This window comes from Xyrauchen texanus, unplaced genomic scaffold (genome assembly GCF_025860055.1).
Source record: "Xyrauchen texanus isolate HMW12.3.18 unplaced genomic scaffold, RBS_HiC_50CHRs HiC_scaffold_688, whole genome shotgun sequence".
NCBI classification, from domain to species: domain Eukaryota; kingdom Metazoa; phylum Chordata; class Actinopteri; order Cypriniformes; family Catostomidae; genus Xyrauchen; species Xyrauchen texanus.
Window position 1 is genome coordinate 9,434 of NW_026266674.1, and position 15,567 is coordinate 25,000.

Below are 15,567 nucleotides of genomic sequence, written 5' to 3' on the forward strand. Positions count from 1 at the left end.
TGGGAAGGCACTATATAAATAAAACATCATTATTTTTACAAAAATGTTCAAGCAGAAATTTAGTTCAACTTCAAGATACAAACTTAAAACTAGAGGTCAACCGTTATTGGATTTTGCGTGGTGGAAAAGGCCAATAAAAGATTAATTACATTCTACCAAAACATTCTTATTGTAAGATCCTCCAGCTTCGACTACAAAGGAACACAGAGAAATAATAATAATAAAAAACTATCGTCAAATATCTGCATAGATTTTTTGCTGATAAACGATAGTTTCAAAAAGCAACTATCGGCACCAATTATATCAGTATACATCTACTAATAATAATAATAATTATTATTATTAGACCTTTTTCATTTCAGGGTAACAAAAATGGATCTGCATAACAAATGCAGCCAATAGAGTAGTTTAGGCCATTATAAAAGGTGCTTATTGCGTTTCAACTGGTTCAAAGATAGTGGACTCTGGCATACAGTGCATAATGGTGGATCTTCGTCAGATATCAAAAACTTATTTTTGAGTCTGGAATGTCCATTTCGGCTATAGGTGTAAATTATCTGGTTAAAGATGCGTCTTTTGCCCACTACAGGGTTGATTTCATGCAATTTGTTTGTAATGCACTGATCCCAATCTGTTTGCCATTTGTTGATAATGTAAGAGATTATGGTATGTTTCAAGTAGAAGGGTGGTATGGAGCATTTTCTAAGATCTGTAGGAAGTGTTTCTTTAGCAGCAGAGTCTGCAAGTTCTCATTGAAAAAAAAAAAGCAATGAAAGTGAATGGTGATTCTGCCTAACAGATTGTGTTCCAGAGAAGTCATGCAGGTTTGGAAACCATCTGCTGGACATATCCTGCTATGACAATAGTAGTAATGCAAGGTTATTAGTCGTGATTGCTAATACTATTAATACTGCTTATAGGCAGATGATTAAATGTGCTAAAATCACTTATATATCCATTGAAAAATGCCATTGAAGGAGGACCTGAACCATATCTAGGGATCAGAATATTGACTTGGGGGCCGGATTTTCTGACTCGAGCCATTAAGCAACCACCTACACACACCCCTAACAACCTAGCAACCATCTAGCAACATTATTGCAACCACCCATGACTCCCTAATCCAGAGGAAAATGCCATTAAAACAGTTCCCCATGTATGAGAGTCAAAACATGAATTGAGAAACAAAATCATTATTTACTTGGTAGATATTGCACTAACTGGCCATTAGGCTGCTGCTTCCCCAATGTTTGGAGGCTTTAAAGCAGTAATGCTTTAAATGCAGAATGTACCACACCGTACCAAGTGGACCAAGGTCATGAAGCGTGAAGTGAGATATTGTTATCCAATTCGCTGCATCCGGCCTCAATCACAGGTCATGGTGTTAGTCTTCATGAGTTTTATCCATGCCCACACAGGAAGCATGAGACCAGGCAGAGGATAACTGATTAGTGCTCCTATAGTCTTAGTGCCAATGCAAACACACCAGGCCACATATTGTGCTCATTCATGAACCTTCAACAAAAAAAATTATAAAACAGACCATAGAAGGTATATTCATTAGGACATCTAATAGACACAATGGTTTTCATAATACAATAATTATATTTACGATACCCCTAAACATATCCCTCACAGAAACCTGTAAGCATTAATAGCTAAATATGATTTGGCCGATTTATGAGCCTTTCAAAGAATTAGGACTACTTGATTTTAATTGTCCTCAAGTCGGTTTTTGAAATCATCACTATTTGTGAGGAGACTTTTAAAACGTTGGCCCTCACACGAACACACACTACTCTCGCAATATGCCTAATTTATTTCTAATGCGCTTATTTTACAAGATTATATAATAAAGGCATTTACAAGCAGTACTGTAAGGACTGCTTTGTTTGAATTGGAACAGCAATGCATACTTAAATAGCATTCGTGCAAGTCTAAAACCTTGAGGAACTCATGAATTTGTGTGCTATGGTACAAACGGCTGTTGTTCAAATGGTCAGTCTTTGCATTAAATTGAAGCAATCACAGTATTTATCAACACACACAAAAGGTATGTAACGGTGTATTTGATAAGAGAGTAAATTATCCTTTGATGGACAACAAGCAAGAAACTGACAAAGTGTGCTGTGTTAACACATTACTGTACATCTTGTCATTGCAGTCTATAGGCATGATCGTGATTTCAAGCTCAATTACACTTAGAATATGTTAGATTGTGCCAGGAAGTGCAATCAAGCTTTAAATCATGATCACCAAGGAGACTGCTGATGTCAAGATTTATTGTTAAAAAAAAAAAAATATATATATATATATATATATATATATATATATATATATATATATATAGGTCTGTCCTCACCCAAAACCAATTGGATTGCTTCTGAAGACATGAAATAAAACACTGGAGTTATATGCAGTGCTTTTATGTTGCCTTTGTGTGCTTTTTGGAGCTTCAAAATTTTGATCACCAGAATTACATTCAAGTGTCCAAGCAAATATCCAGCAGAAAATATTAAAATAATAAAAAGAAAATAGCGATATATTATAAACAATGATTCTAAATTGACAGAGAAACAAGCAATGCATGCATATTAGAAATAGGATCTGAAAAATAGCGATGTATGAATGAATGACAGGTGTTCTTACCTTTACGTGCACACTGAATGATCGTTGGTGTGAATGAAACTGATGCACAAACTTTGCTTGAAAACTGCTCACGTGAGTTTGGATTGTTTTCCTTCTTTTTTTATAATAACCATAAAAGGGGTTTCAGCTGGCCCGACCGAAGAGACTTCAGTCCTGCGGGATGAAAATGTTTGGTGACATTTTTACACAGATACACGTCGATCGAGATTTCCGGTGTGAAACTAACCAATGACAGATCAACACCGTTAAAATTGATTGGCAGTTTATCTATTTTGCGACACAAACCATTAACTCAAATCTTGTGCAAAGTAAATTGTATTTAAATAACTGGGTTCTAAAAACTGTACGATAAATAAGCTTTTAATACTGAGGCAAATTATTTCTGAACAAACTGTCAGAGGGGAAATGTTTTCCCAATTGTTTTTTTTCTTCTTCCTGTATTCAGGCATAATTTGCTTACCTCGCTTTGACAGTTTTCTGACCAACACCCCAACTCCACCTATATATTTCTATTCACATTATATGGTGTAGCCTAATAAATATTATATAAACTTTATTATTAAAGTAGTCCGAAGAAGGGAAAATCAGAGCTAGAGTCGATGACTGTGTCTTGTTTGGGAGGCTGCATGCTAGGTAGGACACGTCATTTGAAGGTTGCAGTATACCGAGTGTCATCCTTTAAACAAGTCTCGTTTTCAAACGGAAACGGAACGTATCATGGTTGCTATGACAGCACGCCACTCTTTAACAAGCACGAGCGCTTTGACTGAGACAGGAACTTTAGAAGGGAATGTATGAGGTACATTTTAGGTGAGTTGTAATGATGTAAATAGAAAAAATAATTTTTTTACAGGTGTACTTTTAGTCTAATACTTTATTTTAATTGTATATTAATATGATTATACATATATATTCCGCACCCATCTACTGAGGTACTTCAACTTGGGAATTAACATTCCTTGCGTTTGAACATCACATTTAAGGGCAAATTGGCGTTGAAGCAAAGAATTGTGGGTTATGAGTGGGTTACAAGCACCTCATGCATCCTCCGAAAAGGCTGCATTCGAAGTGTCCTACTGGCTTTTCTGAAACAAGAACAGCCTCGATGACGTATGCGGGCAACTAATGCAACCTCCAGAGCAGTGTTTCCCAGAGGCGGCGGCAGCTGATTTTGCCGGGGCTTCAGCCCCGAATGTTTTGAGTGTAGCCCCGAATGAATTTTGAAAAGTTGACTGACAAATATGAAACCGGACAATAGCCTATGTAAACCCCCGAAATCATAAGTTGCCTTATTTCATTGTGTTTTGGCTTTGCACATACTGCATACAGCCTGTAAAAATAGACATAGGCATAATCTAGCCTATAGAATAAGTTTCTTTGCTGTCGGTAGCCTATGGGCGACTCCGTTTCTTCCTCTCTGTGGAATATGCAGCAGGTGGGGAGGAGCTGACATCAACTAACGTTACTTAGTGGCGAGTTAACAGCAGCTAGCAGGAAAGACAGCAAAAATGAAGCAAATGAGGCTTCTAAAATTTCCGAAAGAAGTCAGTGGGTAAGAATTCACATTTGTTTTTGTCCTTTAAAGTCTAAAGATCATCGTCTCAAGACGAACTGGTAACAATTAATCAGTCACTTTACTTTAGAGAAAGTTAAAAGTGAAACATTGTTAATCCCAATGATCCTAATGAAAGGATTTTGACAGATGAATTATTCTCCTAGAGATGATGAGAATTATATACAGTTCGATGCCATAGTGTGTCAATTAACTTAGACTAAAGTCATTCATGCTTTAACTTAGGATCTTATACATCATTTTGACTATTTATGTCAAAAAATATAAATTATTTATATTAAAAAAAATGTTTTACTTCACTTTACTCACTATAATATAACTCTTTTGTGATGACTTTATGTTAATGTACATGAAAATTCAAGAATCAAGATAGATCTTAGGGCAATCCCACTGATCTGCTCTTCCCAATACATTTTCTTCAATGGTATTGGTCTACAATTTGACATATGTAGCACTTGATGAATTAGTTGTTTGAAGCTGATTTGCAATAAGTTATGTGCTGTATCTGTTCTTTTGCATCACAGATGATTCGGGGAGGAGAGAGGATGAGTTAGTCGAGGATAGTACTAGAGTGGAAGATTTAGGAACTGTAGAAACAGGCCCAGCCAGAGCAAAACTCAAAGAATACCCTCTCACCAGCTTTGGACTACAGAGAAGTGGTTGCTAGTGTGAAATTAAAATGGTCTAGGCTAAGCCCCGGATGTCCTTCAATGCTGGAAACGCCTCTGGTGTTTCCCAACCACTAGTGTGTCAGATTGTCAGGTGTGCCGAGGAAAATGATCAAATTCAACAAAATAAATAATTGCATGAAAAAAAAAAAAAAACATTTCAGGGATTCAAACTCCTCACCTTTCGGATAAATTCGCCGTTTTGAAACCATAATCGGCCACTTTTGTGATTGTGAAGAACAATGATTAATGTGCAAAAGTGAGTGATATTTATATGCTTTAAGGGTCTTAAGCAGCGTTCACACTGCCAACTAATTTGTCGCTGCATGTCGCCGGTGGCTGGCGGTTAGGTCGCTAGTGGTGTGTATGGAGAGTCTAAACAGCACTGTTTCTTTACAATTAAATTTGTTATTAAAATATTAGGATCACGTGAACTCTGCTATCTTCTCTCGTATTGGCTGTCACTACCGAAAGTTGCTCTTCATTTGCATAAAGTTAAACATTTCTCAACTTTAGAGCGCAACACTGGTTCCGATTTTCAATTAACGATAACTTATAAACCTTTAAAGACAGACCTACCGTAAACTAACAAGTTGTTCAAGTTGAAGCATCCGTCTGCGTTATTTCATCTTCATTGTTTAAAAGTTTGAAAATTCATGGTAAACAACTACATTACCTATAGTCCAGCTTCACCAATCAGAGAACCGCCTTCAACCAAGCCCATGAAACATGCCTAGGAGCGACTGCCGTGAATGACGTAATCGAGTCGGTTTATCTTCACGCTTAAACTATTCATCTATTTGTACATATCAGAATATTTTACAATAAATGTAAAACAACCCAAAATCAATAGTTTTATATACAGTATTCCTATTGTTTTATATTCAATGACATCATTCACAATGCTTCATGGGATTGTAGTTTGTGCCCTCATGAAAGATGGTAAGTACACAGTCTTTTTACCTTTGTCTTTTTGTCTCATTTTCAAATAGGATTTTGCCTCAAAACTAAGTTCAAGATGTTGTGATTTACCTCGGAGCTGGTTGGTTTGGTTCATGTCTTACAACTCTTTTATTAAGGATCTTATGAAAAGTCAATGGGAAAAATACTTTCGGAACCCATACCGCTGAAAAGGTGGGTGGGCATTGTTGTGCTCTACACATGCATATCCTTGTACTTGTTTTGCATGTTTATTTCCATTTTTATTACATTTTGAAGGTGGAAGGTGCCACGACAGAGTTTAAGTGGCTGAGTGTCTATTTTAATAAATAGCCTACATAAGCATAACTACATGCATTTCCATTCGTTAGAGAACAGAGTCTGAAGAATCCGAGATACTTTGTGTGTCTGTTTGTGATTTTAACACTTAAACACTTGGCCAGACTGCCACACTAAGCTGCCAGTTGGATCCAAATGTTGGCAAAACTCTATCAATGGATCACACTGACGTGCAGAACGGCCTTTCGTTCACAAATCTAAAGGTGCACATTTGGTGGTACAGAAAAAGGGGAGAAAATTTAATAATTAAATTAAATTAGTTAAATAAGACAGAATTAAAATCTCGTCACAATCTCACAATAACAGTATTATGAGATTTCTTTGTAAATCGAAGGTGTGTAAATTAAATTAAGCGGAAGTGCCTTTAAGAGCGCGCGCAACTGCAGATCGGGGGCGGATTCCATTCGCATGTGATCCTCCCTATACTCATTCCGAACTGCAGTTCCCTTGAAGTGGGTACTCCGAAGAAAACATGGCATTACTGTAGGATTAAACATAATCTAAATGGCAATTAACTAAAGTAATAATTCTTGTTTAAAATGGGGTTAACTGAAATATTAAGATATTCTACAAGAAAATATAAATCAGAAATATGACTGTCTACATCTCTGACTTCCGTGAAATGAATTTCCCCAAGTTTTGCAAATCCACAGAAATAATTTATCGGATTTATCGGAAGTTTAACTGCATGACGCCTTCTGAAACATTTTTATTTTAATAAATACCTTGTTATTATGCTTTGTGGACATTACAGTAAACAATTTCAACATTCTGTTCAATAACCCGTCTGCTCTTGCTCTAAATGTGAAAATTAAGGGTAGAGAAAAGACAAATATTCATCTTTTTAAAATGTAAAATTTCATATTAAAATAATTAATTATGTCTATATTTCAACCCATGAAAATAGTCACTACCAAAAAGGATTCAAACAGCACAATATATATATAAACTGTACATTAACAGTAGTGCAAAAGTTTTAGGGCACTTGAGAAAAATGTTGCATAATGTGGATATCTTCAAACATAATGACATAAAGAGTTTTCATTTATCACCTGTGTTATACAAAATCCAGTAAACACAAAAAAGCTAAATCAATATTTGGTGTGACCAACTTTGCCTTTAAAACAGCACCAATTCTCCTAGATACACCTGGACAGTTTTTCTTGGTTGTTGGCAGATAGGATGTTTCAAGCTTCTTGGAGAATTCTCCACAGTTCTTCTATCTATTTAGGCTGTCTCAATTGCGTCTGTCTCTTTATGTAATCTCAGACTGACTCAATGTTCAGTGGGGGGCTTTGTGGGGGCCATGACATCTGTTTCTTCTATTCTAATCTTTTCTATTTGCAAAAGTAATGTTTGGGAGTCTATCATTTATATGTCATATTGACACACTAAAGCTTCTTAAGACAAGTGCTTTTGTGAAACATCTTATGTTTCACAATTTTGCACAGTACTGTATATATATATATATATATATATATATATATATATATATTACAGAAATATTAGAGATACAAAATGAGCTTTTTACCAATGCTTTAGTAAAAATGAGTCATAGCCTATATTATTTTAGTTTTGATATTTGGCCAATGAGGTTAACCAACTAAGAGGGTTAACCAACTCCAAATATAGCATATTCAGATATATAACAACAGCATTAAATTGTAGAAAATGTTTATTAAATTTGTTTTTTTTTTTTCATCCTTATGTCACATATTTACATTTAAAATGCCTAAAACATTTACAAACATGGAACAACAAAATGATTTATGCAAATGCCAACCATGATATCCAGAAATGTAAGATGATTAAAAGATAAGCATTACAAATGTAACTGATGACACTCTTGGCATAAAAATGCAACAAACAGCTTATGTTTCAAAATACAGACAGTGTTATCATTACGACTCCCGTTACAAACGAAAATAAAAGCAATACAATTCCGTTCACATTTGACTCTGAATGCTACAATGGCAAAAATGCTACATAGTTTATGAAAACAGCTTGAAATCATAACAGTTATGGCCTTTTCAGTGAAAGAGGGATCAGATCCTGTCAGTGTGCTACACATCATCCTTTCAATCCAAACTTTAGCTTATCATATTTGCGAAGAAAGAAAGAACTATTTGGCTGTGTGATCTAAAGTCTGTTTATTTATTAAGTTATATAAAAATGTTGGTACGAGCTCATGATGATAACAGTACATGATTCTGAATGGAAGACGTACAAATGTTCAAACAAAATAAGGCCACATTTACCTTTGATCATAATCAAAATAACAAAGTCACCTCTAATGTTACAATTTCCTTTTGTATGCACTTTGTTGTAAGGAACCGTAAGTTTCTAGACAGCTGCAGGATCCACTAAATTGATGTAAATTGAATTAACCGTTACAGCTATACAAAGCATCAAATGTCAACTGTGGGCCTTTTCACTTTACTGCAGCATGTACTGCAAACGTAAAAAGCAAAATCCTGTAAATCACATCCAATGTTCAGAATGATTGCCCCTATCAGTTCAAGGTTCGAGAGCCAAAATAGGACATATACTGCAGGTCTCTACAAACATGATAACTTTTCGGTTAAATTTGGCCCCTTTAAACACTAGAAAATGATATAATTTTATTAGCATTCTATACAGCAACATAATAATACCAGCAACTTGATCCAAGAGCGAAGAAATTAATTAGTATGGTTAAATACAAAATATCTTTTAAAATATTTAAAATATACTTTTATTTTATACATATGCAGACTGGTTAACAATGATAACAAAAATAAGTATTCATTGAAATGCCTTTTTTAAAATCACATGGATGGCACTATGACAGGGATAAAACAAGCAAACACACAGTAGCGGTTCTAGCTTGTGTGGCGCCCTGGACAAAACCCGCTTCAGCACACTTGGTGTATTAATGCCGTCCCGGCGGCTGTCCATGTCGCCCATACTTAAATCCGCCACTGCGCACACACATGCGCATACACACACTTTATACTTTAAATGCTTTTCTAAGTGTGACATTTGGATAGATGACACTTTAACACGAGAACATCCTGGTTCCCAGATTTTCTACAGCCAATGAGCTTTTGTGGTGGGCAATATTGCTCAAGCATTCATGCATTATGATGTCATAAAGTATCATATCTCTCCATTCCATAACATATTGTAACTTCTGAAACCTTTGTTTTTCCTAAAAATATCTAAATTGTTCCATACATATCACACATTACCATTTAGTATCTTTCCTCTAAACTAATCCAAATCATTACATATCTAGAGCTGTCCTCTACTTCGCAACCATCTACATTTAACCATTAAAATTACTGTATCTGTACACGTTTAGCTTTTCCATTGAAACACTCGTAAGCATTTATTGCTTCCCGAAGTTACCTGGGGTTTTAGGGTATAGACACAAAACTTTACTGTTTTCTAAAGTCTACATCGCCTGAAAATTGTCCCAAATTTAAAATCACACATGGGTAAAACCTGGGTCACACAACATCATTTAAGGTATTTGATATATCAGACAAACATTCAAAACATTATGCACATTTTGACACTTGAGATATAAACATTTTGGTGGTGTTTCGAAGTAATTCCTTAGGCTTATCATTACTGGTGTTTCAAAAAGGCCACTCGATAGCTAAAAATTCTCTTTGAATCCAATCACGATAAAAAATATGTTAACAAGGTGCTTTTAAAGTTGATACATCAAATACTGAAACGCTCACCCCACCCAGGTCTCCGATTGACCTGCAATACATCTGATTTTAGCTGATACTGTACAAAGCTCTCTACACTCAGGGACATACATATGTTACAGTGTGCTGAAAAGTTCTGGTTATAGGGCACTATGGGTTCAAACCAAGAGTTGTACGATTTCTTTGATCGATTCATTGGAAAATGAAAACAGTTCAGAGCCATTGAGCGTCTCCTCCAACCAACTCCTGATTTGGAGCAGAACAGCCCCGGTGACACATAAACAAGAAAAGAAATGAATCAATTACAAATAACTGAACAGTAAGCTGAAGTCTGCCACCCTGGATTTGGTAAGTTCAAAAAAAAATCTTTACCAAAAGTTAAAAAGCATCCACAAAACATTCATGTCTGCTCAATCAGAATCATATTAGACAGAGGGGTGACCACACCCTTAAAAGCACTCCACAAGCAGACCACGTGTTCCAACAAGCAGTCCCACCAATGACAGTCCCATGATGCTGACAGAGGAAAGGCTTGGGGAGGGAGGACATAGACTGACCGGGGAAGTTAGGGTACTGTTTGTGGTACTGGATCAGATGAGTTAGGGTACTATTTGTGCATAGGAAAGGTTGTCAAAGTGTGTTCGAACCAGTTGCTATAAGAAAAAAATCACGACTGGTTAGGACACTGTGGTTTACCTTAAAGACCCCATGAAATGGCTTGACAAGTGTAATTTTCTTTCTTTATGTATTACATATATGTATTACATTACAACAAGAAGTTGGGGTGGGACACAACAAAGGGATTGTCCCTTGTTTTAAAATAGCTAATAGCCTTTCGTATACATCCACAAATTCACATTGCCCCAACAAACGCCAACAAGCACGGTCCGTGTGTTAACCCCGTTGGTATTTGTTGGGCAGTGTGAAAATGACAATTATGTTTCCCAATAGTCTAAATCCAACAGCCAACTTAAAGGAATATTCCGGGTTCAGTACAAATTAAGATCAATAAACAGCATTTGTGGTATAATGTTGATTACCACCAAAAATGTATTCTTCTGTTAAAACTTGTGTATTATTTGAGCTGTAAAGTTGTATAAATTGTATTAAATTGATTTTAGGTTTTAGGGTTTACATCGTCATTGCAACAAAGTTGTAAAATTGGATATAACTAAATAGAAAAGCTTGGCGAGCCAAGATCATGTCAACACGTATATTGTTCATATCTTGTAGCTATACTTTTGAAACAGTGAGTATTTAAACGTTTACAGATTGGCCACATTTACTTCCATTTAAAGTCTAAATAAATGTTTGTGTAAATCAACAGTATGCTACAAATGCTGTCAATTGAGTTTAACTTGATTTAAACCCATAATATTCCTTTAAGAATGATGGTGTTTGTTGGGTCAGTGTGAAACAAACTTTAGAAGTAGAATACAGAGGGGCTCAAAGCTAACAGACATGAATTAAAAGCCACAATTTTGATTTCATGATGCCTTTAAAGTCAATAATATAGCATAACAGTAGTGAGGTTTTGTCAGCAAAAGCACTAGGATACAAACAGATGTTAGTGCAGGACCGACAACGAAGTGGGGATGTTATGATGAGGTTTGGTTTTCAAACTCAATAGATAAGGGTTAATTACGGTTACAGTGTAAAGGACAGAGTTAATCACTCATGGCCAATGTAATTAAGAAGTGTAGCACAGGACATTGAATACAGAGAAACAGGATGTTGTTAAGTCCAGTGGAATAATGAGGATTTACACAAATAGCCATATTTCAAGGTATTCCCAAACATTGGTGTGCCGAGATAACACTGTCTAGATGATTGAGAAATTAGTGTAATGTATGCAAAGTTAGTGTAATGAAGGGTTAGTGAAAAGACTGAGGACCTCGAAAAAATAGATTGAGGGTAGAAAGAACATGCAAAGATGCAAAGAAGGGGTTTTGCAGATGATAGGTTTTGTGCAAGGACAGTATCAGAGATTGTAGCTGGTTTTAAACTCCATCGCTTGTTCTTACATTGTCATACTTTTCAAACAGTCAATAGCTTTTTACAAAAGACAGTGACAAGATGTTTTAATGTTTCTTGGTCACACAACAACATTGTTTCATTGTTGTTGAGTAACACACCAGACAATGTTCGATAAACCCAACTTTTTATAAAAATCGGAGGGAAAGAGGGGTGATAAATGACGGGGTACAAAAACAGGGCGTCATGAGAACTGTAACATATGAAGGGCAATGGGGCATTATTGGGAACTTCCCTTGTTCTGGCAGTGGAACAGCAACACTGAGTGGGCGTGGAGTGGAGTTGATACACAATGCTTTTGTCGGAGTAGAAGGCCATTTCAGAAGTCTCAGTGTGGCAAGGTGTTTAATGGTATAGTTCATCCAAAAAATTTACGCATTTTTACTCGCCCTAATTTAACTCCAGACATACAGTATATGACATTCTTTCTTCGGTGGCACACAAAATGAAAAATTCTCACATTTGTTTTTTTGCCATATAATGAAAGTGAATGGTGACTCAGGGCTATCAAGCCTTAAAAAGGACAAACAAATATGATCACTTGTGGTTTTATGGTATTTTTGGTCCTTTGAGTTTGACAGCCTAGAGTCACCATTTACTTTCGTTTTACACTATGGCAAAAAAAGTATAATAATATTTATTTTTAATTCCTATTGTGTTCCACAGGAGAAATAAAGTCTTATGTGATTGGAACAACATTAGGGAGATTAAATAATGGCAGAATTAAAATTTTCAGGTGAACTATTCCTTTAAATGTATTCTGAATGCACGTGAGTGTCTGCATACATGGCAATGACTTTGAATGTTTGTGTGTCAGTTTATGTGTATTGTTTTTATACATGTATGTTTATGCACAGACATGTGAGAATGTATCTGTACCTGTGTTTTGCAAGTTTTAGCATTTCAGTGTATTGGTGTCAAACATTGTATGTGTGTGTGTGTGTGTGTGTGTGTGTGTGTGTGTATATATATATACTGTAAATGTGAGTGGTGTCTGAAGATGTTTCAATAGCATATGAGGATGAAGGCATTTAACAGACAGCCAGGTCACAGTGCTGGAGGCTGGCCCTTAGTTGGATGACCTCTCATGTTCAGCTACGACCTCTCCACTTGGCTGGGCTCCTGTGACTCTGACAATGCAAACAGACCAGAAATATAATATGAAATAACAGAAAATGTGTCTATTAATTAAAATAAGAACCTAAAACTAGTTTACTTTACCCTGGAAATTGAGTATTTTGTGAAAAAAATACATAAACATTTAAATGAGATGCAATGATTAATTGAGACTTGTTAACTCAACTTTGCAGCAGGACACCCTCTGGTGGCCATACAGCATTAACTGAACTCAAAAGAAAACACACAAATGTCAAGATTATCTTTGGACCCACTTTAAAAAAAATTTTTTGACCCAGCTTTAATTGCACCTTTACAGTACAATCATTGACACACTTCAAATTAGTGCCAATAATTGCACCCAAATAGTCAATTTTTGTTTAGGTTTCAGTTTTAAGTTTTCACAAAAAATCTAATTATTTGTTGCAGTGTTGACATTTCAAGATTTTAGCTTACAATGGTAACCACACTCCAAACTTAGCAATGGAATATGATAGATAGTTGAAGCATGAATTATCAATAAAACAAAATCAAAATACAGTACACCAGAAAGCTATTCACACCAATACAAATGTTCTACTCTGAAAAACTTTGTTCTCTGTGGGATTTTAAACATTTAAAAGCCCTAAAAATCAGATTCAGCTGGAAAGCAATATAAAAATGATTGATGGGTCGAATTTGGCCTGTGTTCTGCTATTTGAGGAGCCCTGTTATAAATGCATTCCAGCCACAAAACAATGGCACGATATGCTGAAGGGGGCCGCTGAAAAGGACAGCGAATTTTGAGCAAATTGGTTAAGGGCCTGGATACTTTTTAAAGGCACTGTGTGTATTTGGAATTTATATAGGATGAATGCTAAACTGCAAGTAAAGCTGAACTGCGCATTTCATTTTAAAGCTAAGGAATGAGGTGGGACTTTCTGAAATGCTGTAATGCACACATTTTGATATAACATGCTTTCTGCAATCCCCTATCCACAAATGTTGCTGTAACATTTTCCCACCTTTTTGTGTTGCCTGGTCGTCCTTTGTATCTTTAGGTTCACTGATGACTGCAGGAAGGGCACTGCCCTGTTTATCATCTTCTTTTGTGAGGTTTGAAAGATCCTGTGGGCAAGGAAGGGGGTATTCTTCCTCCCTCCCAAACTCTCCCCACCTCCCAACCCCTTGTAGTCCATCCCATGAGTCTGAGCTACGGAGGCTAAGGCGTCTCATTCTTGAGACAGTGTTCACCTCCCTCATGCGGGCAAGTCTCTCCTCTGAGCCATGCCCGGGTGGGGCTGTAAAAAGAGCCTCTATTCTTTGAGAAAGTCCATGGCTCCTTCTCTCAACCTCTGAACCCTGACCATCATCTGGAATTTGACTCTGCTCCTTATCAATTACTTCATTTGCAGCATCTTCTTTAGGCCACACTTTATCGGTGCTAGAGGCTGAACAGCTATGATCTTCACTGAGACCCTGCATAAGTGTTTTCTGTTTTGTGTCCAAAACCTCCCCTTTTTCACCAATGTCCTGGTTATTACTATCTAACTCCCAGTCAGAATCATCTGCGCCTTTTCTGTCCATCCCACACCCACGCCAACCCCCCAGACCCCGTTTTTCACCACCTCCTTCCTGTCTATCATTGTCTAAACCCCACATCTCCCCATCAACACCCCATCTTTCAGCATCAAGAGACCGCCTCTCTCTGGACCAGAATCCACCTTGACCCAGACTTTCGCCTTCCCACCCACCTTTCTCCCAATCTAACCCCAGAGACAATCTACGATTGGGGTAAGGTAGCACAGATAGAGGAAGATGCTCTGGTGGAAATTCTGGTCGTAGCTCTGCATCTAAACCTGAATGGGTCCATATTGCAGCCTTATTTGGCCTCAAAATCACATTTGGTTCTTGCTTAGCCTCTGTGGTCTTATTACTCTCCTGCTCTGTTTCTTCAGTAATTAGGTCTTTATGCTCAGATTTCTCTTGCTCTGTTTGTGTCTCTACCTTAGAAGAGTCTTCTTCTCTTACTTCCTCACTCTCTTTAGGTTGCTTGCTTTCAGGTGTCTCTGTTTGCTCTGTTTCTTTCTCTGTTGCTGCAGAGTGTTTCTGCCCAGCAGTTGCCAGATCGTCTTTTATGTTAGCACCAACAATTTTGTTTGCCTTATTGTCAACTGACTCACTGCCTGGAAAATCACCCATAACTTTGTTTGACTCATGGTCTTCTGCTGAACCCTCTCCTGTAATCAGAGTAGCAATATGCTTCTCAGCTAATGATAGCTGCATCTGCCAGTCAGCAGGTACCTCTGGGTTAGCTTCTAAACCTGCTTTGTCTCCAACAGGCTTGCCAGCTGCAAGGCTACACATCACACCCCTTTTATTATGGAATCTGTTTGTGTGGCTGGTTACCCTCCTAAATCCTGAGCTTCTTTCCTCCCTGAATAAAGAGATTGGCTCCTGTCTCACCTCTAATGCTGATGAACAACATGGTTGCTCTGAATCTATGGGAGGTCTACCAGGTATGGGCACATGCTGAGGTGTTTCGACACTCATGGAACTTCCTGGTTTG

The 15,567-nt window shown here is 36.9% G+C and overlaps 1 protein-coding gene across 1 annotated transcript; it reads right to left on the reverse strand.

Annotated features, from left to right (window-relative positions):
* Positions 1–7,872: 7,872 nt before the first annotated feature.
* On the reverse strand, positions 7,873–15,365 carry LOC127642553 (uncharacterized). Its single transcript, XM_052125188.1, has 2 exons — positions 14,024–15,365; positions 7,873–13,033 (listed from the first exon to the last, which is right to left on the reverse strand). Exons 1-2 carry the CDS (start codon positions 15,363–15,365, stop codon positions 12,999–13,001), a joined length of 1,377 nt encoding a protein of 458 aa, XP_051981148.1. The 3' UTR covers positions 7,873–12,998.
* Between the last annotated feature and the right edge of the window lie 202 nt (positions 15,366–15,567).

Coding starts and splice junctions, on each gene's coding strand:
- LOC127642553 (XM_052125188.1), bottom strand. CDS start 15,365: ATGTGTAGCCTTGCAGCTGGCAAGCCTGTTGGAGACAAAGCAGGTTTA. Junction 13,034..14,023: donor CGACCAGGCAACACAAAAAG/GTGGGAAAATGT, acceptor TTGCATTGTCAG/AGTCACAGGAGCCCAGCCAA.